The sequence below is a fragment of the Rattus norvegicus genome, chromosome 4 (assembly GCF_021556685.1).
Source record: "Rattus norvegicus strain SHRSP/BbbUtx chromosome 4, alternate assembly SHRSP_T2T, whole genome shotgun sequence".
In the NCBI taxonomy this organism is placed as follows: domain Eukaryota; kingdom Metazoa; phylum Chordata; class Mammalia; order Rodentia; family Muridae; genus Rattus; species Rattus norvegicus.
The window spans coordinates 83,657,836-83,683,864 of NC_141537.1; the positions used below are offsets into that span (position 1 = coordinate 83,657,836).

General features: G+C 44.5%; 1 protein-coding gene across 5 annotated transcripts in view; it reads left to right on the forward strand.

The window, feature by feature from the left end:
- Positions 1–26,029, forward strand: part of Creb5 (cAMP responsive element binding protein 5) — a 401,568-nt gene that overhangs the window by 266,024 nt on the left and 109,515 nt on the right. Inside the window, exon 1 of one of the 5 annotated variants that reach the window (XM_087658730.1) lies at positions 9,727–9,791. Within the exon in view, the coding sequence (XP_087514856.1) occupies positions 9,745–9,791 (47 nt within the window). The 5' untranslated portion in view covers positions 9,727–9,744. 5 annotated transcript variants of the gene reach the window in all.

Consider the following 26,029-nt stretch of genomic DNA (forward strand, 5'->3'; position numbering starts at 1 on the left):
GCTATCGGGTAACACCACATGCCTCTGTTAATGTAACAGAAACTGAAGAACTAACATGTAGCAGCCCAGACTGAATGCAGGGCCAGCTAGGCTCAAGGCTACCTGACCTGCAGCTCCTGTCACCCCAAAGCAGCTGTGACTCAGGACATTGTGCAGCTTGAGATAGGTGGCCATATGCTGTGTACACAGTGGCAACTTGCATTTGAAAAGAGAGAGCTTTGGTTTGCCATAGGAAGTCAAGGCCAAGAAAATCCCCCCTCTCCACCAAATGACAAGGACAACTTGCAGGCAATTAGTATTTATTTCTGAGAGTACACAGATCTTTAATGTGCCCCTTAAACTCGGTCCTTAATGACGACCCTCATCTTTTCGCTCTCCAAAGCATTGGCCCTGACCCTCTGTGAGCATGTTTCTCTGAGTAAAGGAGTATTAATGGTTTTAGCATCTGTCATAGTGGAAAGGGGCTCAATGGCCCCTGTTATAGATGTCACAAGTAACAAACAAACAGAGTATAAGTGACTGATGTGTGTGTTGATACATGCCAGTCATCCCAACACTTTGAAAGCTGAGGTAGAAGGATCTTGAATTGGAGACCATTCTGAAGACATAGCAAGACCACGTCTCACAAGCAAATACATTTAAATAAAAGCAAGAAGTGTGTCAGAGGTCTCTGCTCTTGTGAGAATGGTTATTTTTCGTGTGTTCTGTTCTTTATGCCTCAAAACACTACGGCCAACCACTGTTGTCTCTGCATGCTTCCCTCTTGTCTAACTTACCTGTGCGTAAGTCAGTCTGTTGTTCAGTCATTCATTTTCCTACCAAGGTTTTCAATGTCCCCCAAGCTTGTCCGGTGATATCCATTTTAATAGCTGTTTCCTTGGTCCTGTGACAGGATCAGGATGACGAAGGATTGGTCCAACAGAAACTTTACAAGGTGGGTCATTGTAATGCAGACACTTCCGCCTCACATCGCAGCCGATGGAGCCCTTGATGACTCACAGGTTGTGATTCCATTCCCCTTCATTGGTCACTCTTGATTTTTGGATAGAGAGACATTTTCTCCTCTTAAGTGCTGTGGCATTTGACAAGGCTAGACATGAGAAGCTTCTAAAACATTTTTTAATAGCCTTTAGGGAAAGTAAGTGGATAAAAACCCTTGAAGATGGGAACTCAGTGTAGCAGTCATGAGAACCTAGAACCACAGTCATCCTTGGTGCTCAACTAAATTTCAAGAAAATAACCATCTTATGTCCCAGGTATAGTGGACTGGCACCATGAAAGAATCCTCACATCACCCCCTGCTCCCCACGCCATGCCTACTTCATTGTGTCTGTCACATTAGGAGACAAGAAACATTTCAAAATAAACGTGTGGAGGCATTGAGGGTAAACAGATGGGGAATGGCTTGCAAAACTAGCCATAGGTCAGGAAATGCTAATCTTATCAGGGGTCCTGGAGACTGCAACTCCACAAACCATGTAGATGGGTATCATGTTGCTGTGAACATGCATGTTTTCTTTCCATCCACAGTAGGCATCCTGTTTTGGAAGTAACATGATACTCAGTCCTTAGAGGTTTGGTCATCTACAGACTGATCACTATAATCTTTTTACCTTAAAACACAGAGAACAGAGAGCAACTCTAGCTTCTTTAAAGCAAAAACATCATGAAAACACATCAAGAAAATACATCAACATCAAGAAAATACACATGTAATACCTATTTTCTTTTGATCATTCTATTTATTTATTTACCCGATCCCCACCCCTGAGGTATTAGGAATGGAGCCAAGACTCGAGAATGCTGGGAAAATCCTCTACAAGGGATCTACACCTTTAGTCTCTGTTTGTTTTACTTTGAAACAAGTTTTGGGTCTATTGTTTTTGTTGTTGTAGCAAAAACAACATTTTTGAGACAAGGTCTTACTGTGTTGGATACTCACTCCAGCTGGTCTTTAACTCCTTGCCTTAAGCAAGCCTTGCCTTAGTCTCCTGTGCCTGAGACTGCAGGCTCCGGGCACACACCCAGCCCCAGCACTTATGAAGAGTTTCTTTGCTCATGGAATGATCATACTGAGGTAGCCATCCAGAAGTTAGTCTCCCTCCGACTCTAAGAATCACTGAGATTATTTTTTAAGAGGACACGAAGTTGGGAGGAGGACTCGGCTGGAGTCAGATAGTTGGGGATGGATGTGGTCAATACACTTTGTACAAATGTATGGACCTTTCAAAGAATAAAAAAATTTTTAAAGCAAATGCCAGAGAGTAAGTGCTGGGGGAGATGCAGAGGCTACTCAGGTCCCAATTTCCTTCCTATTTCTGTTGTTGTCAGAAGAATGCTCAAATTCATGAAGGACGAAAAGTTAGGAACTTTTATTATGAACCCTCTTGGACATCATTGCTACTATGTCTTCCCTCCCACAGGATGAAACCAAACCATTTATTAATCACACTGTACTATGCTTTTGGAAAGACCTAAAATATACCAATGCACATGAAAAAGGCGCTGTAATGATTTGCTCAGGGCTCAGAGGCAAGCTTCATTGTAAGGTGGGATTAACTGCACCTTTCCTTCTAGAAGTCTGGTGTAAAAGCAGAAGCCACAGTCATGTATGGGCTTGAGAAGGACAGCAGAATGTGGAAGTGGGTTGGGAAACCAAAATATTATGTCAGCAGTTTCTCTTTCATTTTATTGTCCCTTTATCAAAACCAACATTTTAACTCGGGGGCCCAGTTAATCAAAACACAGATAATTCCATTTGGAAGGCCCAAGGGTTGAGATTTTTAAAAAGGGAAAAAGAATCTTCCCATTCCTGCAGGCAGAAGTGTTAGAGGCTTCCTGCAGAACCCCTCCTAGTAAATCTGTGCCTGCTGGGACATTGCTCTGTTCAAAGTAAAAGGAGGTCCCTTATCAGACACAGAGCCCTACAGCTGGAATCCTAGTGAGGTGGAAGCACAAACACATTTCCATAGTGTAGCCTTCCTTAGCATTTCTCATATTCTCAAAAGCTCTTTGAAAGCATTATTACCTTTGCAGCTGTGTGTCTGTGTGTCTGTGTGTTTTTCTGTCTGTCTTCTCTCTCTCTCTCTCTCTCTCTCTCTCTCTCTCTCTCTCTCTCTCTCTCTCTCTCAGTGTGTGAATGTATGTGGGTATGGTTTTAACAATAAAAACAGCCAGCAGAAACTCTCTTCAGGGTTTTTGTTCAGACATGTCATTACGGCATATGTGTAGGTGTATATAGTTACATTCCAATGCTGTGCTAATTTATACACAGGATTTGAATGTATTTGAGTTCAGACAGTCATAGGCATCCTGGAGTCAATTCCCTACTGGTATCAGTGAATGACTACAATGTGCAGTGACAAGGAATTTGAAGGCAGTGGGACAAGACGATCCATAAAGAAGATAACTCAGTGTTTAGAATTTACAATGTGCAAAAGGATACTATTTTTTTTTCACTGATTTCGGAAGTCCCTAAGAGGCTGATTCGCCTCACCAAAGCCCTCTGCACTAGATGGTCAAGTTCTGGCAGCCACATGTTTGCCTTGGAGACAGTGGAGTGGGTACAGGAGAGCTGAAGGTACAAAGTCTGCACTGTTGGATCAGAGTGTGGCTCTGATGAGACCCAGAGACCTGAGAGTGAGGTGGCTGAGCCCGTGTAAGTACTATGAGCCCCTCAGGGCCAGGAAGTTCATCTTGTTCATTTCTTACCTTTTGAGGTTGTACAACAAAATCCTCTTCCTCCCTCCCTCTATGCTAAGTCCTATCTCTCTGAAAAGTTCTCTGATCACAACCATGACATTTGGAAGAGATTTCTGTCTTCATACATTCTCTGCCATCCTCATCAGGTCAGAGGCAGTGACTGCTTCTGGACTCAGAAATTCATGTTATGAACTACTCCTGGGTTATTAAGGGGACTGGAGTGCTGGTATAAAATACTAGGGGAAAAGTATTGTGATCACGTCCTATTCGACAACTCCATTCAATTTTCAGCCCATGGTGGTTAACAGATATAGTTTAGAAGTGTCCGATGGGACAAAACAAAGAAATAATACTGTTTCTAAAATGTTTACAGACAGAATAGAGAAGACTATAGTTATGTTCCACATGAACAACAGAATGGGGACAATGAATGGGAGTCTAAAAATGTGGAATTGCAAAAAGGGAGATGGTGGTAGAAAATTATTTGCCTGAGGAAAACTCCAGTCCATTGCAGGCATTGCTCCCTCCTCTCAGCTGAGCATCATGACCTTCTCAGACTTTGCTGAGTCTTTCAGTGATCAGGAGTGCCCGGGCAGCTGCCTTCATCAGCAAGGGCCTGGATTTACAGAAGCTAGCAGGTACCTTCGGCTTAGTATTTAGCCTACTCCTCTCTTGCGCATGTGTTTTGGCCTCACTAACTCAGTCACTGCATTGGAAGTGAGTGGGGGTGGACATCTGGTAGACCTTATCCCTTCATTGAAATAGCCAACTGAGCCACAAAGGCTTCTTTTTCTCATTTTATCACCTGCCCTGGAATTAATTGCTCTGAGCCAATTCTGATCCACTACTGGGCCAAGTTCCCGGCTCCACTCAACATTAAGATGTGAATGCAGTGTAGGCTAACAACTTCACTGGGCTCTCCTCCTCTAAAATCTCTCACCAAAAGCATGGTTATCTCATCCTTTACATTCAGCTCATGTTATTCTTACCGTATTTTTAGCCTTTTCTGTAACCTCTCTCCTGAGTTGTAGAGACGTTAGTAGAAGTGACACTACCATTAGTTTTGGCATGAATTGGTCCTGGTGCCTCAGAAGCCTAGGTGGAACATCAGAAGCACCTCCTTCGGGCCTTCTCACCTCCCACTTTCAGTTTACTGGAGGTGTTATGTGGAAATCAACTGGCAAACACAGTCTGGTTTCAGGTTTTTACCTGTTGCTCATCTTGCCATATCTACCCATTGAATCGGGAAAGAGACCAAGAGGAACCTGAAGGTCTCTGAGGAGAAAATACAAACCAAGATGGAGGGAGGCCAGTTTCAGTTTTCATGGACTTTTCTTGCCATCCTGGGCCTTCCAGAGCCTGAGGAATTTACAGAAAAGTTGCCAATGAGAGAGCAAAGAAGAGCAGGACCGTCCAGGAAGAAGACAGTCCCAGGACAGCTGGGCAGCCTACACGGTAACTGGCTGGGGTTCAGTCAGGTTTCTGTGGCACTTACTCCTCATGAACCCGATCCCTGCTAAGGCTGGGTTTGCAATAAGAAAGAAGTGTGAGAGAGCAGAGCAAGCAAACGGCTGTTAAGAAGAACACACATGGCCACATGTCTTTGAGACTGTATGACAGTTTCAAGTGATATGGTAGTGTCTATATTTGAAATCTGAGGTAAAACTTTAGGGAAATGTGTTGTCAAATTCACGGTGCTATTTCATGACTAATTAAAGGACTCTCATAACCTTCCAGTACCAACCTCCCCATAAAGTTTCCTGTCATTAGATGGTCATGACCCTTCATTCAACATTGCTTCTTCAGGACACTACACCTGGCATTTGACAAAACAATGGTCATCAAGTTGCCAAGTGATAGGAGCCACAGTAGGCACCAGATAGAAATAACCAAGAGCAAATCATTCAAAGCCTTGCTTTCCCTGGGTGAGCCTGCGGCTGGCATTAGTAGGCCCAGTGATCTAAGCCTGCTAGTCCTGCTTGCATGTGGTTTAGGATACGTGCTGCAGACACCCCTAAGCCTCTGCCCACTGTGAAAACACAGGACACCCAAGTTGAAAAGAATCCTGAGTGACACCATGTGGGTGTGCAGTGGTCTGTGACCGGAAGGTTCGCTGGAAGCAATTTGCAAAGGGGGTCCTTGGAAAACCACCTGGATGGTTTGTAAATGAAAAAAGGAAGAGATGCCACATTTGGGGGAATAATTTTTAATACTAGGTTTATGGCTGATTACATGTGATAGTCATTACAGCTTATTTAACTCTGAAATTATCTGGCCTCTCAAACTCCCCAGAGACTGGAGGAATCATGGGTTAAATTTTAAAAACAATGTCTGGGAGAAGATGATGTGCTTTTCCTTGAGGGGAAATAGAGGAAGCTTAAAAGAAAAAACAAAACAAAACAGCTCTCTCTAGGAAGGAGCCTTACTCTTACATTATCTGCGTCTCTCATAATGTGATGGAGATCACCAATTCACCAGCAAAGTCTCCTCTCCTTGGCTGGTGCGCCAAGGTGGTTTTTGAAGCATGGTGTTTTGGAAGGATTACAAAAGGGGCTCAAATCTCAGAGGTTTCCACTTCTTCAGAGCTGAACATGTCATCGGGAGCTGGGACTCTGAGTGAGTTACTTGGAACAGCTGCAGGGGACCCATCACCCTTTCCCCAAGGATGACAGCTCTGCAGAGGAGGATGCTGGCAGTAACCCTGGGTGAGCTGGCTGATCCGAGGGCCTAGCCTGTCGGCCAGGTCGACTTTAGAAAAGGACTACAGTACTATACCAGTTCCCACTTAAAAGCAGTTTCTCCATGGAAGCAGCCTGAATATGGAGGGGTAAGGGACAACGTGGATGGAAAAGGAAGTCTGAAGGGGACTCCGTGTGGGGATTAGGATAGTCTCTCCTGTTAGCTGCTGGAGGCTTTCTTTTCCAGTGGGAGACACTGAGTAGCCATTGCTTGGTTTAAAGGCAGCCAAAGGGGAGACGATGCTTCAACCATCACTTACAAATAAGAATGAACAGTCAGACCTCTTAGAACTTTGCAATTGGTCTCAACTCCATCCAGCACTCCAAAAAAGCCTTGTTCTTTTATCTGTTTGTTTCTTTGTTTGTTTGTTTAGTGTGTGTGTGTGTGTGTTGTGTGTGTGTGTGTGTGTGTGTGTGTGTGTGTGTGTTTATTCTGAAGGAGTTTTACCGGGACTTGCAGGTCCTGGCACAGCAAAGTCCTGATGTGTTATCCTTGTTCAGGTAAAGTTGACATTTCAACTTGGATTATATATGATTTCTGGAACTACTGAGCCCCCTGGATAGGTGACTCTGTGGTATGAGATTCTCTTAACCATTCTGGACCCCTGAGGCAGACCTCCTCCTCTTCCTGGCAAGAGTGGTGATGCCTGTGAGTCTCAGCAGAGGTCTTGGTCAGACTTCAGCCAAAGCATCACCTTTGCAACTCTCCAAGGAAATCACAGTGAGGCTCTGGGTGAACTCTGGGTGCACAGCCCAGGATCCCTTTGCCCACTTTATTCAAACGCAGGAAAGGCCTGTTGCCCAGAAGTTTAATCTAGTCCCTATAATATGGGGCAATACAATCCCAGGCAGAGCATATTGAGTATACAGGGAGATGTCAGTTTGGAAACCCCCACTCCATAGCCATTTCCATATGCCTAAAATAATAACGCCCCCCCCCCAAATTAAGTAAACGAAGACAAGGAAGAATATTGGGGGCTAGAGGGTAAAATGGAGAAAATGCAAGTCTCTTCTAAAATGGTGAGAGTCGTTTATACAAAATTTTGCTGAGCTGACTTGGAATTATAGCTTGTAGAAGCTGTTGAAAATTTTGTTTTATTTATCCCCTGCAGGAGAAGAAAATCAATGGCTACTTGGCCACTGAGACGTAAGTGAGTTATGCGGGCCACTGACATAGTGGACCGAACTGTAACAACCACATTTGCTGCTGTCAAGCCATGGGCTTCAGTGGCGCCAGCTGTAATTATGCCTGATCACCTCTAATTCAGAGCTGCCTGCCTTGATAAAGGTGTCACTGAGAGTCACTGTGGCCTCTGCATCAACTGAGGATGTCGTGGCTGAGGGCAGCCTGCTAGTGAAAGCTCCTTCAGACCCCAGCCCTGAGGGTGCGAGCGTGTGAGGCAAATCTTACCATTTCACTCATCAGTGTATCGATAGGGCCTGGAGCTGAGCTAAATTCCAGGGGACCCAGAGGAACAGGTCTGGACCCTCAATAGCAGGGTCTTTAATAATCTAAGTGATTTCCCCAGAACTAATGCTGAAAGTCTACCTCCTCTCTGCTTTGTGGTAGATAGAGACATGGCTTTTTGTTGTCATGATCGTGATGGTGGTGGTGGTGGTGGTGGTGGTGGTGGGGTGTGTGTGTACTCACGTGCATGTTTAAGGTAGGGTTTCTCTTTGTAGCCCTGGGTGTCATGGAATACTCTCTATAGACCAGGCAGGCTCGAACTCACAGAGATCCACCTGCGTCTGCGACCCAAATGTCAGTGATACCACCTCCCTCCAGACAAGAGAAATGGCTTTTACAACTTACCGGATTCACTAGCCGCACAGCGACAAGGCACTAGAATGTAGCCAAAGCTGTGATCATGCTTGAGGGTAAAATGCAGCCTCAAGCCTTTCTTCTGCTTTTGTGGTTTAAAAAAAAATCCTAGTGAACTTCCCATTTTTTGAGGAGGCACGAATTTGTGATGGGAAATAGAAAAGGTGGAATAAGAAAGCCAGGCTAACAGCTGCCCGGGCTTAGGACGGTTCTAGGTACCCTGTGTGGGGAATCATCAAGATGAAAACAGAATTCAGTGATTAAAAGAGCTTTGCTATCATTTGTGAAGATAACGTTTGGTTTCTCCACCATTCCTAGCCTGTGTTATTCCCTCTGTAATTAAGAAAGGGAAACACACACACACACACACACACACACACACACACACACACACTGCTTGCTCTCTCTGTACACTCTTAAACACACAGCCCCGCCCAAAGGCTCATCCTATCCCTGCAGCAAGGTGAGGTGAGTGAGAAGCCCTTCTTTTGTTCTGATGCCCCCCCCCCATTATTTTCCTACCCTCTCTTTGGCTAGTTCCCCCAAGAGTGGAGAGTTAACCCCAAAAGGACAGGGGTACACTTGTCTGGAGAGGTCCTTTCTCTTAGCACATTAAAGAGCCACCAGAGAGGCCTGCTGAGGGGGAAATGACTTCATTTTCACAGTTCTTGATGAACCCAGACACAAGAGCATGTTTGAACCAGAAGTGGTTTTGCCCCTGCTGACAGGGAGGTCAGATATTAGAACTCTCTGAAGGAAAGGCGGTCGGCATTCTACAGTAGAAAACCCTAGGAAGCTCCAGAAAAAAAATGTCCATGAGCAATGGACACCCCATCACCTGGTTCCCAGCTGAAACTCTTCTCTTGGTAACTGGAGTTGGCTTTTGGTTCTTTGTCCTTCCAACCTGTTCCCTCTCTGGTGTCTTCTTGTCTTCTTATTTCCCTAGCTCCAAATGCAGGGCACTTTCCAAATCTGTCTGTCTATCATTTCTTATTTATTTATTTATTTATTTATTTATTTATTTATTTATTTATTTATTTATTTCTAGCAGAACAATGCCACCCCTAGTCACAGACCCCCGGGGGTCCCACTCTGAGCTCCGATGGCAGCTGTAGGCCATCCCGAGACTGCACTGTTTCCTAGTCTGTTTACTGGTTTCTAAGGGCGATTGCACAGCGAAGGCCCTGAGTCTGGAACTGGGCCTGGGGCTGTTTTGGTTACATTGAAGTTTTTGCTTCAGTTCTGCCAGATTTAAATAGTGACTTCACCAGCACTGAGCTAAAAAGGAGAAGGGGGAGGAGGGCGAGCCCGGGAGAAAGAGAGTGAGCAGCAGAGCCAGAGGGAGAGAGCCAGAGCAGGGCGCTAAAGAAGGGCCAGCGCATTACATCATCGCTTGGCCTGGAATCAAATGGGAAGGATATGACTCACTCAAGCTAGTTAGGCTTTGGCTCAAATTCTACACACACTCATTCCACAGCTCTCATGTTCTGCACCTCAGGAGGGAATTCAGCCTCAGTGATGTCCATGAGGTTGGTTTGCAATTTTATTTTCTGTTTCTTGATTTTAGGGATCTTTGGGCCCCTAACTGTGGTCTGTTCTGGAGTCTTCCTCCTTTCTCTCCCCTTTCTTGCCTTTCTGCCGCCTTTGTTCCCGTCTTCTCCGGTTTCCCCAGCCCCTCCGATCCTCTCCTTGCCTCAGAGAGGCATTTCTTTTCACTTTGATCAGAGTTTTTTTTTTTTTTTAAATCCTAGCACAGAGACCTGAATGAGTTTAGAAACCAGGCTAGGAGGGGTGGGGGAATCAGCTAAGCCATCCGAGGCTGCAGGAGAGGAAAAAAGCCACAAATAAGAGAGTGAACGGAGAAGGAGCAAACTCCGGAGAAGTTTCTTTGCTGCGGTGTCGCTCCTAATCGGAGGAGACAGGGAGAGAGTTAAAACGCAGGGACCAATCGCTGGAATGGTGATGTAATGCAAGAACCACAGGGTAGTTAAGTAATGTGAGAGGGGGGCCAGCGTAGCAAAGCATTTACCTGCTCTCAAGGGGTTTTCAGTTTATTATCAATTGCAGGGACTTTAACTGGCTTCAGACTGCAGCCTCTAATTATTCACAGACAGCCCTGTTTTATCTTTTATTATTAAAAGTAAAACTATAGTATGGTATTTTAAAAACATGGTATTATTACAGCTGTATATTATTTTCCTCCACCAGAATTCATATTTTCTCCCTTTCTCTCCCACCTTCCTTCCTTCTACCCGCCACCCCCTTTAAAACAGTTGTCTTTTCATATAAGGTCTCAGTGGTGGGGTGATGGTGGTCAGGAGGGCTTTCTGAGTGTAGCTGATGAATTGTAAATGATCAGGACGTTATTCCATGTGGTGCTGAGGAGGGCGAGTTCATGGTTGTGCCGTTCTAAAGCATCAGATGTTTTAGGAGTAGCATGTGAGGATGCTCGAAGGCTGTCTCCCTCTGTTATCCCAGCTACGGTTAGCAGCCAGTGTGCATTTGCTTCAGAACTTTAACCTCAGGGTTTTCCGCGTCGCACTGGACATGTTCCAGTGTCATCTTGAAGATACTTGTGCTCCTCCGTTAATTTTATATAGCTGGAGTAGTGGGAGGGGTGATTTTAAAAAACTTGATTGATTTATTTTAAAAAAACAAGTTAATGCTAGAGTAATGGGTTGACATCAATACCTCATGAAGGGCGATGATTTGGTCCCTAATGCTCTCCGGAGAGACAGACTTTTTTGTGTTGATTATCACTACATCTCTGTATCGTACATGAGTATCATATTGTATATACAGTAGAGTCCTCTAGAAGGAGAGGGCAAGCCCCACTCACCCTGTGGAGACTCCTGCCCTTCCCCTGTCATATTTAACCTGGCTTACCAGACGGCTCAATATGAACAGAGGCAAGGAACCCATCCCTGCGAGGTGTTTGCATGTTTTGTGTGAAATTAATCGTGGCAGGCTATAGGTCTTTCCCCTTCCTTCCTTTCAGCCTCTGGTGAAAGGGGAGCAAAGGCTGGAGAACTGCTTTCTGGAGAAAAGGGGGGTGGGTCAGAATCTAAGCCCAAGTTTGCCTTGTGGGGTGCTGTGGCAAGCCTGCATTTTAAAATGGGAATGGAGGAGCTGAAAGCCTCTCCACATGTGAAGCCTACTTGAAGTCCCCCTCTCAATAGAGCAGGTGTAGCTGAGATATATATGCATATGTATATCTATATCATCTATATCATATTCATATATGTATATATCATGATGTATTCTGGAAGGCAGGCATAGCTGTACAGAGAAAGACACATTTTATACTCAGCTTGCAGTAGAGTTCCTGAAGAAATGAATGGGGAAGAGGGGAGAGGGCCTTGGCTCATTCTGCTTGGAAAGTCGCTTTATTTCCAGCTTAACTTTTTGTCATGCAGTTTCCTTGTGTGGCGCTCGGTGTGGTTCTCTACCCACGAAGAGCCTTCCGTGTGATGTAACTTTATCAGGTTTCGCTGTCAAGAGTGGCACAAGAGATGAGGGACCAGTTCCTTGCCCCACAGATGTCCCAAATAGGCCACACACATCCTTCATATACATAAACTGGAGCTACAATGCCTCCGTCGCTTGCATGGGCAAGGACGCTGTTTATAAGAAACAGATTCTTCTGAAGTCTTCATCTCGGCTGAATGCATGACATCGTTTTTCATACAAGTTCAAGTTCACACAAGTTCAAGAGATACTCTGTTGGATCCTGCTGTTTGTTTCGGTGCTGGGGATATGTGGGTGCTTGGCAAATGCTTGGTGGCTGCACACTGGACTGAGCGTCAAGTCTTTAAATGAGGTTTAAAGCTAACAGACTTAAAGGTTGTGGAAAAGTCCAAACTGCATGTACTTTTGTCCCATAGTTTTCCAAGACACGCTTTCTATTCTCCAGTCGAATTCTACGTAGCAGGCTTTTCACAACACATAGCTGTCTTTTATTTTTATTTTATTTTATTTCATTATTATTTTAATTGTTATTTATTTATTTATTTATTTATTTATTTATTTATTTATTTATTTATTTATGTGCCCAGGGTAGTGGCTGATGGTAAAGCGAGGGCTGTGAGTTTGCAAAGTCAGTATCACAGTACATTGGGAACAACCATAACTGCCCATGTGTGGGGAATTCACCCAGGCTGATGGATCTTAGGCCTTAGTCACAGTGCACAGCTCGGCAGGCATCATGAGTGTGCCGCCGGGAACAGAGAAGGCACACTTGATCTTTTTTTTTTAAGAGTTAGAGTTCATGTTGACTTAACTGTGAACTCCTTACCAGTAATCAGAAATGCCCTGTTTGTGACCCACAGAGAACTAGACAAGGGATCCTAGCCTGGCGTGCCTTCTGGGATATTAGGTGCCACTTCTGTAACTGATTGATGACTGTTTTAATTTTCTTTGGTGGGGGCTTGTTTGATTGCCGTTTTATTTTTAAGTTTGCTTGGGTAACTCCTGATTTGCATGAGTTGGAGAACTCATGTGAGAGATACCATTAGACTGTTGCCTCAATTGTCCAAACAGCAACATCTTGGGAAATCGTGGTCTAGAACCCCAGCCACTGCATGGACCCCAGTATAATCCAGGTCTGCAAGCAGCTCTTCCCAGTCTGGCTTGCACTGGTCTGCATACATGGTTTTCTGTGTAAAAATAGAAGGTCAGATTTGGTTGTCCAGGGCTCAGATCCCAGCCCTGACAAACATCTGCCACTATCACCATCATGAAGAATAACTTAGAAGAGGGCCCAGGACAGTGCCCGTCTATAACACAGTCGGGTGGCCACTGAAGGGATGCTGACAGCATTGTCCTTCTTTAACATCCTTTTAGAGCTTCAAACAATGAACTCTCTGGCTTCCACAGGGAACCCGAGGCCATGTTTTTATGCTGAAAGGACAAGGTCCTGGGGACGCTGGAGAAAAGGCACAGAAAAGAGCTACACCAGGTCTACAGCTAAGCACTGTACTCCCGTCTGTGACAAGGAAGAAGGGGATGACATTAGGGGTGGCACGACCTGTGACTGTGGAGTCTTGCACAGAGTGTAGCCTTTAGGATTCTAAAGGCCTGGGCTCAGTTCACTGTCCTACATACTGTCTGTGACATCAGAAAGTCACTGACCCGCTCTGCACCATCTGAACTCTCATCTCTGTAAAGTGTAGAGAACCAGAGCCCTTGTGGACTTGTGATGAGGCCCCCCATAGTCAGTGGATTCACAACAAAATGCCAGCAACTGTGATTTCAGGGGGGACTTCTGAGGCCATTGGTCACTGCTTTGGCTTCTATTCCCAGAATGAGTCTTGACCCACTAGCTTTTTTTTTTTTTTTTGACACCTTCCTTCTTTTTATTCCAGTAACCAAACAGCTGAGCTCAGGGACATCCCCCCAGTTCTCCCTCATGTGGGCAGTCATGGTTCTTCTCAGTTCATGGTGAAGCTGAGACCACAGACTTACAAAGGCACAAACCCATCGTGCAGCACTGGCGCCAGGCTCCAGAGGAGAGCAATAAAGACACGAAGTGGTAGAAAGGAGGCTAGGACTCGACCCATAAAACCCACTGGCTTTTTTTTGGCCTGGGTAGAAGGAGTAAGGCAGAGCCTCGTGGTTTGGGAAAGGGACCCAGGCCTTCTTCTCACCCGTGGACAACCGATGATGCTTTGTGAATAAGAAACTTCAGCCATGAGAACTAGATTGAGTTCCCAGTGGAGTTGGACTGAGAATTCATGAGGGCAATCACACCAGTGAGTGATACACACTTGCAGCTGGCTGAGGTTGCCTTTTATACCTGCAGGCACCACTCAGTGGTACATACTGCATGCTTAGCATGCATGAGGCACTGGATTTGATCCTCAGCACTGCAATCAATCAATCAATCAATCATCAATCAATCAATCAATCAACATAAATAGACTTTACATAGAGGTCAGGTCAGGGCTAAGAAGCAGAAATTAGTGTTGACAGGGAATCTTGTCATGTGCTTGGAAGTAACCAGGGTGGACAAAATCTGGACCTATTCTTAAAGCTACAGCAGCTGGAGATGAAAGTGGGATTTTCTTTGCTCACTCCTTGTTGGGTCTCAGGATCCTGTGAGTCTTCAAAGGGGACTTGCTTTGGGTTACAAAAAGCTGCCCATTTAGTTTCCTGGCAGGGAAGTCACAGAGCAGGGGGACAGCCACCAGGAGGACAGAGTCAGGCAGCACTGGAAGTCCAAATCCTGGCCCAAATTTCAGTTCGTGATTGTTTATGTTTTTAGCACACACCATTACTCTGTTTGAAGTGTCTGCTGTGAGGCTGGTGTTTTCAGAGGGCTGCGTTTTATGGTGTTGGTAACATCAGGGGCCATTCCTCGAATTACACCCTGGAAAACTGAAATTGACTCGGCTTAGAGTCCACCGCATAGTACACACACATAACACAACAAGGCTATATATCTTTTCTTCCTGAACCTACACTGGCAGGAGAGCTTATTAATGATCGGTGCAGCAACACAGCACCCAGGAAGAAGTAATCAATAGTCTGCTATCGTCCCAGAAACCAGAATGATAGCTAGATACTAACCAAGACCTATCTGGACACTTTGCTCTCTCTTCCTGAGATACCTCAAATTCCCTATCATTCTTTACTTTTCTACCTGGATGGCTAAAATCGAACTGAATGTGTTCTCCCTGCCCCCAAAAGCATAGCCTATGAGAAGTGTCAACCAATCTGTTGGTTATGTATTCTTGGGAATGGGAAAATGCTCCCAAGAGGCTGTGCTGTGATATCTTGTATGTTCACATGAGTTACTAGGAGTCTGTGAATCTCTAAAGTCATATTGGGCTGAACCCATGGACTGAGATGGCCAGCTGGCTCTTTTGTTGCCTGTGGGGCTTGTGCACCCACCTGACTGAGTGCTGTGCCCTCCACAGGGCTGTCATCACTGTTAAAGGGGGTAGGGAACAGGCTTATTGGCAAAGGTGGTTCCATTGTTCATTAATATGGTCTTCTGCCCAGTGAGTGCTGTTAGACTTGGGCAAATCTAGGCTTGAATCTGACTCTACCATTTCCTAGCACTGTAATTTTTGACAATCCACTGATGCTTTCAGCTGCCTCGCTATATGATGGATTCTCTGAAATGAGCACAATGCCTAGAAATTGATTGGTAAACGTCAAATTATTCAATAGGAAAATTTTTTGTCTTTGTTGAAAGTTTAGATGCTAATACATTTTGGGCGTCAATAATATAGAGTTATGGGAAGATGGTTGAGTGGTAGAACACTTTCTTTGCAAGCATGAGGACCTGACCTCAGATCCCTAGAAGCTATAAAGCCAGATACAAAAGCACAAGTCTGTAATTCTAGTGATTCTGTGACAAAAGGAGAAGTGGAGACAGGAGAATGCCTAGAAGTTCTGGGCAGGCAGTGACAACAAAGAGACCTTGTCTCAATAAGGTGGAAGATGAGGCTGGACACAATTGTCTGACCACCGAATGTGCCCTATTCTCATACTCTAATGCACATACACACATACATGCACATGTATCACATACCACCGCCGCCGCCGCCACCACCACCGCCGTCACCGCCACCACCACCGTCACCGTCACCACCACCGTCACCATTATCATCATGCAGAGAGAAACATTGTCATTCAGTGTTCCTTTTTAAGAAGGTAAACTTAGTTACAGAATATAACATGAACAGGTAGGAGGTAAAGTGATACTTTTCCATATCATGAGTTGTAGGCTAGGTGATCATTTCTTTAAGATCAGAAGATGAGGTTTAAGATTGGACTTTAAAGTACTTTGTTTCAGCTCTAGAAAGAGCCAGGGGCTATTGTACCCCCTGCCCTTTGTAGTCAAGAAGTAGAAGTCTTTTATATTCTTTTTCAATACAGCACCAAGTCTTTAGTTTCATCCCCTCTGCTTGGCCTTCTTATTTATCATAACGCTTTGGTCAGCTCAACAACGCCTTGTAAGAAAGAGCTGATCCCATTTAATTCCTCTGGAATTAATCATAATAGCAGTAATTAAAACAAACTCACTTGGTATAAATGTAGACGTAAATTGCTCTCGCCTTACGTTTCCCCTCTCGGGCTCCTCTCATCAGCATCCACCCTCATACAGATGTGCCAAGGCCTTCCCTCCACACCAATGGCTTTTCTCAATCCTGACTTTGCTCATATAGAGCTACATTTTCCCCTTTCCTACCTCTGGAAAGGGCAGCTCCAGGGGACAGGTCACAAGCAACAACATTTGATTTAGATTTTATCCTCACCATCTGGAACCCCTTAGCAATTGAAAAATAATCCTCTTATTCTAATGCACTCCTAGAAGTCTTTTGGTCCAACCAGCCCACTTTACAGAACCAGAAACTGAGAGCTCCATAGACTGTGAAGAGATAGGGTAGAGAGATGACAATGGTTAAAGATGCTTACTCCTCTTCCAGAGGACCCAAGTTGGGTGGCTCACATTACTATGTTAATTTCTGCTAGGGATCTGACACTCTTTTCTGTCCCTTAAGGAAGCCTGCACACACTTGGCAGATATACACGTGCACATGGGTAAACATAATGAATAAAAATAAATAAATCTTTTTTTAAACGTGAAGAAGGTGGTCTGAGGTCATAAAGTGATCTCACAGCAGAGCTGGGACGAGGTTCTAAGGCAGAATGGCAGGCACACACTCCTGTCCCACTGATCCTTGCTGTCCTCTCTTTGCTAATGCTTCTCAGACCTTTTCATGCCTCTTGGCTTCTGAGGATGGAGGGGAGGGGAAGAAATATGTGGAGGGTCTTAATAGTAAGCTGTGCTTCTAGAAGCTAAGTCCCATTCAGGCGTCCAAGCTATTAAAGACCCCACTATCCAAATGTGAAAAGAGCCTTCGGAAGGTTGACAAGATAACTTGCTTATTTTGCCTTTAACCATAAGATCTGTGGGGTCTAGTTAGTGGGTGGAGCATGGTATCCTTCAGTCCAGAAGTCCCAGGCCATACAGAAGATGCAATAAGCTGACGGACTTCCACCAGCCTCCGCTCCTGCCTCCCACGGTGTGATCTGATCCACAGGGAGCAGATGTCCAATGAGTGCAGAGCTGGAAGCTTCCGTAGCACTATCACCCACCCACCTGCAGGATGTGACCTCGGACCTGCCAGTCACACAGCTTCCTCCCTCTGCCTCAGCACGTAGGGAAGGGCTTAGACCACAATCCCCAAACAGCCAAGCTTTGCACAGCAAACCCATAGGGACTCCTGCGCTTCATGACCGCAGAGAGCATGTGACTTCATTACCAATTCTGCAAAGACAAACAGAAACGGACCAGAAGGTAATGCTCAGTTGTTTTCGTGATTTCCCATCCTTTACCATAGAGGCTGCTTTTAATTTGTTAGGTTCAGGGTACACTGGCTGTCTTGATGTCTGACAGTGTCTTTGTCATGATGCTTTATGGTAAGATGTGGTACAGCCAGTTAACCCAATTCACCTTCCCATAGCCATTACCCAGCAGCCCAGGACTCAGCTTCCCAAGAATCCCCACGGCTCCTTAGTGTGAGATGAACTACTGAACCTCCTGACCTCAGAAGGGTGTTTCTAACTAATTAATGTTGGCTAAGTGCTTCAAAAATGCACACGGCAAGACACGCTTGCTTGTGTTTGTAAATTCTAATCAGACTTTTTTTTCCTTAACTCGCAGTGTCCCTGTGCTTCCAACCCATTTATACCCTGCCTATCTCTCCCATACTGCAGGTGAAGCCTCCTATGGTGTATTAGGCCAGTGTACCATAGGATTATACACTGGTGTTTAAGGAATTGTAAGACTGATTGAGAGTGTCATTGGTAGAACTGTCACCAAGAAAAATGGGGTTACGTGACTTTTGTTTAAAAATACTATAGCAGCAGCAATGAGACGTTAACTTTTTAACCCAACCCAGTAAAACACAGTATGTATACATACCATGTATGTATATGTGCATATATACGTAAACACCCATGCATACACACACTACACGGTATACAGTACACGCATACAGTTGGCACTCTCCACCGGTGGCATCTGTGTGGTGCAGACATTTTCTTCTTGCCACTCTTCCCTAAACAATGAAGCGCCATGACTATTTACATGGCGTTTAGACCAAATTAGGCGGCACGAGTCAGCTAGAGATGATGTAGAGCAAACTGGGCACATGTGAGGGGTTACATGTGACTACCACAGTGTTTCATTAAGGAGCTTGAGCAACTGTGCATTCTGGTGTCTCCTGAGACCAGTTCTGAGACTGCAGTGATGAGAAGACTGTGTTCACACATACATACATGCATTCTCTACATAATACTACATGCATACATATGTACATACATACACACACATATGCTCTGCCTGCTCTTTATGGAATAGTACTCCTGACTGGACATAAGGTTTCATGAGTATCTACTTCTATCTCCCAAAGGCTGACACCAGGTCGTACTGGTTTTATCAGCTTCTCACTATTTGCTCACTGTGGCATTGCACTCAGGCTTTGAAAAGCACTGATGGAGTAGAACTATCACTGGTGATGCTTAATGAGGGTCAGGAGTGCTAGACTGAATCCCTACTTGTGCCCCAGTGCCAAGATTCCTTGCCTGGATCTGTAGCCTCAAACAAATGATGTTGCTTGTCTTCAGACTAAGTTTACCCTTGAAGATCTTGAAGTCCACCTTTGAGAGGGTCCAGCTTGGAAAACAGTGCCCCATTTGGACCACAGGCCCTGCAGCTTACCCTAATACCAACACTCAGTTCTATAGAGCGCAATCCAGACAAGCAGTGGCCGACCAGAGCTTCTGTTCAGTCCCTCCTGGCTCTGCCATTTGGTGGTTAATTTACTTCCCCAGCAAGGCTTTCATGGAACAAGATGCAGCAGACCTGATTTCTGCCGATTTGGAGGTGGGAATCCCAATGGCCCCAATATCCTTAAAATCCAATAGGGTCTTGCCACTGAACTATGCTTTAGGATCATGTTTTGTTCTTAGCTTGTGGCTGAAGCCTGTTCAGGAATGAACCTGAGTGGCCTTCCTAGATGGTGGAGCAGGCAGGCATGTAGGGCTTGTTCGTGTCATTATGTCAGCCTCTAAGTTCAGTGTTGACCCTGAATTTAGAGTGCCACCCCAGTCATATGGCTCATACCTGGGATAATACCATCTTTGGTTCTCAGAAAGAACAGCCTTTCAGTTCAGATGAGAGAGAGAGAGAGAGAGAGAGAGAGAGAGAGAGAGAGAGAGACACAGAGAGAGACAGAGAGACAGAGGAGACAGAGACAGAGAAATACAGAGACAGAGAGAGAGAAAACACACAGAAAGAACACAGAGAGAGAACAGAGAGAGAGAGAGACAGAGACAGAGAGAGACAGAGACAGAGAAATACAGAGACAGAGAGAGAAAACACACAGAAAGAACACAGAGAGAGAACAGAGAGAGAGACACAGAGAGAGAGAGAGACAGAGAGAGACAGAGAAATACAGAGACAGAGAGAGAAAACACACAGAAAGAACACAGAGAGAGAACAGAGAGAGAGAGAGACACAGAGAGAGAGAGAGACAGAGAGAGAGACAGAGAAATACAGAGACAGAGAGAGAAAACACACAGAAAGAACACAGAGAGAGAACAGAGAGAGAGAGAGACACACACACAGAGAGAGAGAGAGAGAGAGAGAGAGAGAGAGAGAGAGAGAGAGAGAGACATAGGACTCCTTGCACATCAAATAGTTCTTACAAAGCACCCCGTTGATGAGTTAAGTGTAAATGAATTAGAAACATACGGATTAAATTCCCCTTGAAAGACACATGGGTTTAAAAATTAAGGGGGAAAGTGCCTGGCAAGATGGACTTCAGGGCTGTGCCAAACCTCAAAATGTTTGAAAAAGATGGTTTCAGACATTTTTACTGAATGCAAAATGCCACGGCATTGCCTCCTCCCCAGACATGGCTGTGAATCTTTTACCAACAATTCTATGACAGGAAAAAAGGCCCGTGAGGGTTCCCCGTGTACTGACTTCTCCTTAATTGCCCTGCCTCTGGGAAAGAATGCGGTCGTAGGTTTAAGAGAACTGTCTGATTGACAAACTACAATTTTTAAGGCTGGCAATTACTAGAAAATAACCCTCAAACTTAAAAAAATACCTGCCGCCCCATGTCAATCAGAGCCCTTCCTAAGTGGGATAATAAGCTCTAGGGGGCTGTGGTACTGAGTAGACTTTCTTCACTGGTGTCTAGAGCCACGCACGGTGGTTGCATGTCTGGCCTTATGATGCCAGCTCCTTGGAGGAAGGAAGGGAAATTATATGAAAGAAGCCTGAAAAGAAAGCCCCACTGGCTTACAACGGCAGCTGCTACACAGGATGCCGCGAGTTATAGAGAGGGGTGGGATGGCGTCTGCAGGTTGCTGGGAAGAGGCTTGAGTTCTGTTTAGCTTCTCTATTGAATAAGCCATATCGTAACTTCTCCACACGTCAGAATTCTTCCTGGCATGTGGAGACTGGGGAGCAACGTATTAAGGATCAATTATCTCACGACTGTTGTACATGGACTGTATTAAGTCGCCTCCAATTATTTTTTACTGGCTATCCTTGACAAAAGCAGGCTGACACTTTTACTGCCTCATTTTTTTTTCATATGCAAAGACCCAGGAGTGGGTGTACAGAGAGACAACTGAGTAAGCAGAGAGCGGTTGGGTGACAAGGGCTGGGCCATTTGCTCTGTGAAGCCATCTTGTTTCATGTTTGCGTGTGAGCCAGGAGGACCAAGGTTTGCTTGCCTGCTTGCCTGCTTCCTTCCTCCTTTTTTCTTTCATTCCTTTCCTTTGAAAGAAAAAGTGTATTCAGTGACTGCCAATGTCGGCTTAGAAACCCCGGGACAACAGAGAGTTTTATCAAAAGTTTTCAAGCCAATGCAGACCCCCTCCCCCACTAAAAGTATTTATGTTTTTTACTTTATTCTGCAAGCCATGAGAAAAACTAGTGTTTTGTCAAGAGAATCTCACATAGCACCTCGAGCTTCCCTCCAGGAGCCAAAATTAATGTGCCGCAGAAGTCCCCTACGTCACAGAAAACCGCATCCAGGGTTCACGGTGAAAATCGTACCGAACACTGATTGTTAAAATCTGCTTCCTGCTTATCTTATGCCTAGCTTCATCTTTTGGGCTCGAAATAAAAATAGGCAAGGACTAAAGAATACTAGAGAGAAAAAATATTTACCAGTTTTCCGTCTTAGAAAAGCCTTCACGTTCAGCAGACAGTAGGGCTGACTTGGAAAAGGCTCCAGGTTCGGCAGACAGTAGGGCTGAATCCTGGCTCAGTTTTACCTCTCCATGAGCAGCTCGATATAGAATGTTAGGGGGAGGGGTCCTTTTGACTCAGGAAGCTTCCAGTCTCTGTGCCAGAGTTCCTTCCCTCCTACTCCTAGTACCGTGCCATCCCTCCTGTCTCATGCCATGGCTGCTGCATTCAAAGCCCTATCAAATGCTGCTCTTCATTTGTGACCTCCCTGAAAAACTGAGGAAAAAAAATTCTAAATGCCCATTTTTCCCAATTGTGCCTCCTTAGGGGCATCAACCTGAGTCTAACCGGTGCATGCCAGTTAGATGGTTTCTATTCACAGGTGGGGGGTGTTGTCATGCAAACAAAATGTTTTCCTTCTGCATTAAGCTATGGGTGGTGGGAGATATTTAAAATCTCCTGGATCTTCACCAACATGCTGTAACAACCCACCGAGCATGGACAGTTAACTAAGCATAAGGCTTTTCTACAATGCCCCTTCCCAACCCCTACACATATCTGTGTTTGCACACAGCCCCCACATGTGCCTGCGGTGTGAGGTTAATCTTTCTTCCCCTGAGCATTTCCTGTGTCTGCTCTTCTGGGCCCTGGGATCCCCCAGGGTGTTGGGTAACACTCTTGGGGGGAATATCTCCCATTACAGACTTTCTATCGTGTCTCCTCTCTTTTTCTCTTAGTACACGATGAATTTCTTAAGGGCAGAATAATCTTTTATTCATGTTAGACTGGGCATCGTTCTTAAAACACAGCTGAAGCTAAATAAATGTTTGAGCCAGAGTTTTAAAATATTGTGTTTTGTATCTGTTGGAACTACCACCAAATGCTGTGTGGGATGCAGCAGGCAGCCTGTGTGCTTAGCTCGTGTAGAAAACGCAAGAAAGTAGTGTGGTATAGGAGAGCTAGAGCTCAAGAGTGAGCTCCCACTGGGTCTGAGCTTACTCCGCTAACCTGTGTTTATCCAAATGGTCTTATTTATATCTATTTCCTTTTGATAAAAATAGCTCTAAAAAGCAAATTTACTACACACAGAGAGATGGCACATTTGACTCTCTGTGGCCCGATGTGTGGGGATTCAGTTAGACGTTCATTTTCTGACTCATCTGACTTCGAAGCTTTCACTTTTTAAAAAGAGTGCAATTAAGATAGGTTCCCAGGGAAATTTCTTTTTAAGTAAGTCCATGAGTAAAGCAGACAGGCTATAGGTTAGGCCCATATAAGGAGTGTGTGGGCACCGGCCCAAAGGGAAAGCGGCATTAAGAACAACTCTAAGCCTACAGGGATGGCAACACACCTTTGAGAAGTGTGCATTAGGGATGCAAATTCGTAGTTCCTTGATGATGATAAGCACTGGAAAGAAAACAGTGAAACCCATTAGACGGTTTTGGGAACAGAGGAAGCTGAGTCTAGTTTCTGCTACAGCCCAGCACCGTTTCCAGGCTCTTCTTTGCCTCTCACCCAATCATCCTAATGATTTAAATGTCCCCCTCCCATTTTGGCTAAAGCCAATTAGCTCATCTGTCAAAGGGGCAACTGTGAAGTTTCATCTATGTCCAATATGACTCAGTTCAGTGAGATCCTTTCTCTGGATTGCAAAACTGCTAGAAACAGGCTTGCCATGTGGAGTGCGTTTGGGGGCTGTCCTGCTACTCATTTTTGTTATGAAAGTTTAATGTTGGTATGTAGTCCACCATTCTTACTCCTTGGTCTCCTACACATGGACACACAGGAGAGGTCTGTGTGTGTTAGGATTTTCTATGGACAGGCATCTATCAGAAGGACAACTTTAATCGTGATCACCTGAGTTATTCAAGATGCTGTCAAGCGGTATTTATAGTAATGAATATATTGGAGTGTAATTCTCTTTATAATCACTCTACATTTGAAAAAATATATATAATTGATTTTTTTCCATCTTCCTTGATCTTCGGGGAATTGTATTAGAACATCATGAAACGAAATATTTAAAGTATGTTTCAAATAATGAACCAAAGTAACTTCACTTAATAAAGATGTAGAATTCATTTATGAAGCAAGCACGGTCTGTGAAACAATGAGCCGAGGGGATTGCCAGAAGCTTGCAGTAGGCGGCCATTCTCCAATGTCAACAGATCTCTGTCACCCTTAAGCTGGACTTTAAGATAATTACTTTTATTTGTTTTATTTTACACACACACACACACACACACACACACACACACACACACACACTCACCACACACATGGCAGAAGTTATGTTATCTTCCTTATGAAACAGGTCATGGCTCTGAGAAACAGTTATGAGCATGGAGTGGCTTATTTGTTAAAAAGATTACTTGGCTTATGGATTTGATGCTTGGGAACTGAAAATAAAAGTTAAATTTTTTGACCTTTTTGGAGAGTTTCAACAACTGAAACCACTGGTAAAAAAAAAAATGGAAAGCACTTAATTCTCATAAGAACAGTTGGCATTAACCTAAAGGGAAAGTCAGAAGTCCTGGAGCAAACCATTTGGTATTTTCCCTTTTGTGCTCTAAGAGAATGAGTCCCGGACCTCAGTGAGTTGTTACCCAAGGCAGACAAGCTTTCTGGTGTTGCTCTGGTGGGGCCCCTGCAGTTCCATCAACCTTGGGGCTCTGTAGGTATTCTCTTGTCTCCTTCTACATGAGGCAGTATGAACTGACAGCAAGCATGAGCTTCCCCAATGCTCAAATCAATGAGAATCTCTGACATAGGCATTCTCAGTTGTCATGGAAGTCTACAGGTACAACATGACATCGAGCCATGGAGCACAGGGGATGTCACTCCACAGACTAGATATACCTCTAAGTTAGGACTCGGAGAGAGTTTTAAGAAAGTAATACTTAAGCAAAGATCTAAAGGAAGAATAACAAAATAACAAAAGTGCAGGTGGACAGGCATTCTAGGCAGAGGCCACGGAATGAGTCAAGGCCCTGGAATAGGAAAGAACTTGGTATATTCATGGAAATTAATGGAAGGGCTGGACATATCAAACCAGGCTAAAAGTAGTACTGCCTCCAAGAGATACAATACTGTAGTGTTTAAAGGATGCTTTCTCCTAGGGGAAAAAGTCCTCACTGCAAAGGAAAGCCATCGAAGAATGTTGAAGTACTGAGAAATGTCATAGCTAATCTTCAGCTTACAAAGATTTATAAAAGAATGCAGTAGGACTACAGAGGAACAACATGAGAGGCAGAAGCTGTTTCAGAAAACCAAGTAAGAGTAGATAGTGTTTGGAACCTTGGTAGTAAGGCCGAAGCCAAAATGGACGGAGTCCAAGTCAACTTTGCAAGTGGAAGTGAAGGAACTTGGTGAATGATTGGAAATACATTGTTATTTATATCTATGTTATTATGTCTATGGTTAGTTCGCATACTGAATATATGTAAAGTAATATGGGATACTCTCTTTGGAAAAGAATCTAGGCATGGAGCACTATTTTAGTCAAAGTTCATCAGAAAAACACACTAAAAGAAAGAGATGGATGGGTGGATGGATGGGTGGATGGATGGATGGATGGATGGATGGATGGACGGATGGATGGGTGGGTGGGTGGATGAATGCTGATGGTATCTGACCTACAGTGGTTGGTAGTGCTGGGAATATATACCCTTTCAGTCTTCTGGACCCAGTAAATCAAATAAGATACTTAATCATAACATACCTGTTGGAATAAATAGTTTTGTTCAAATGTAGGCTAATATAAGTGTTTTAATAATTTTAATGTAAACTCAGCTAAGGTATGACATCCAATAGTGTATGAAATATAGCTGTGACTTACAAAGTATATTTACAAACTTACCATGAGTTTATCCAGACAGAACCTGGTTGTGAGTAGAGGACTGTCCAACTATCTGTTCATTTCCTGTCTACCTACCCAACGTAAGGAATTAGCTAGTGACTTAGATTATGAAAGTCAAGAGGCCTCACAATCTGCCATCCACCAGATGGAGACCCAGGCAGTGTAAATTCTCGTAGAAGTCTGAAGGCTTAAGAGTGAGAAGCACCCAAGGAATTTGTTCTTCACTAAGATCAAGAAGAGAAGCAATCATACAGAAACAGCACCCCCTTCCTTTGCTGGAGAACTTTGGTTCCCTTCAGACCCTCAGTTTGTTGCTTAATGAACACTTATATGGAGAAGGCATATTGCTTTACTCCGATGAGACTCTTCCAACTGCACCCTCGCAGACACACCTAGGAATAGTGTTTAACCAGCTCTCCCGGCAGGCCCACCGCGTTGATGCTCACAACTTTCAATAGGCACCAGGTTGACCATGGACCGCTCAGCACAGTCCCTTAAGGAATATCATCCTGGCGGTTTAGCGAGCAGGACAAGCAGCATCGGATACATAGTATTAGATGTTACAATGTTTCCTTTCTCAGGTTTGAAGGATCTTTATTGTTTTCGAGACGCCAGGTTTCCAGCCAGTCCTAATGGACACTGCATTGATAAGTTAGAACTATCCATCTGGGTGCCTGTCTTCT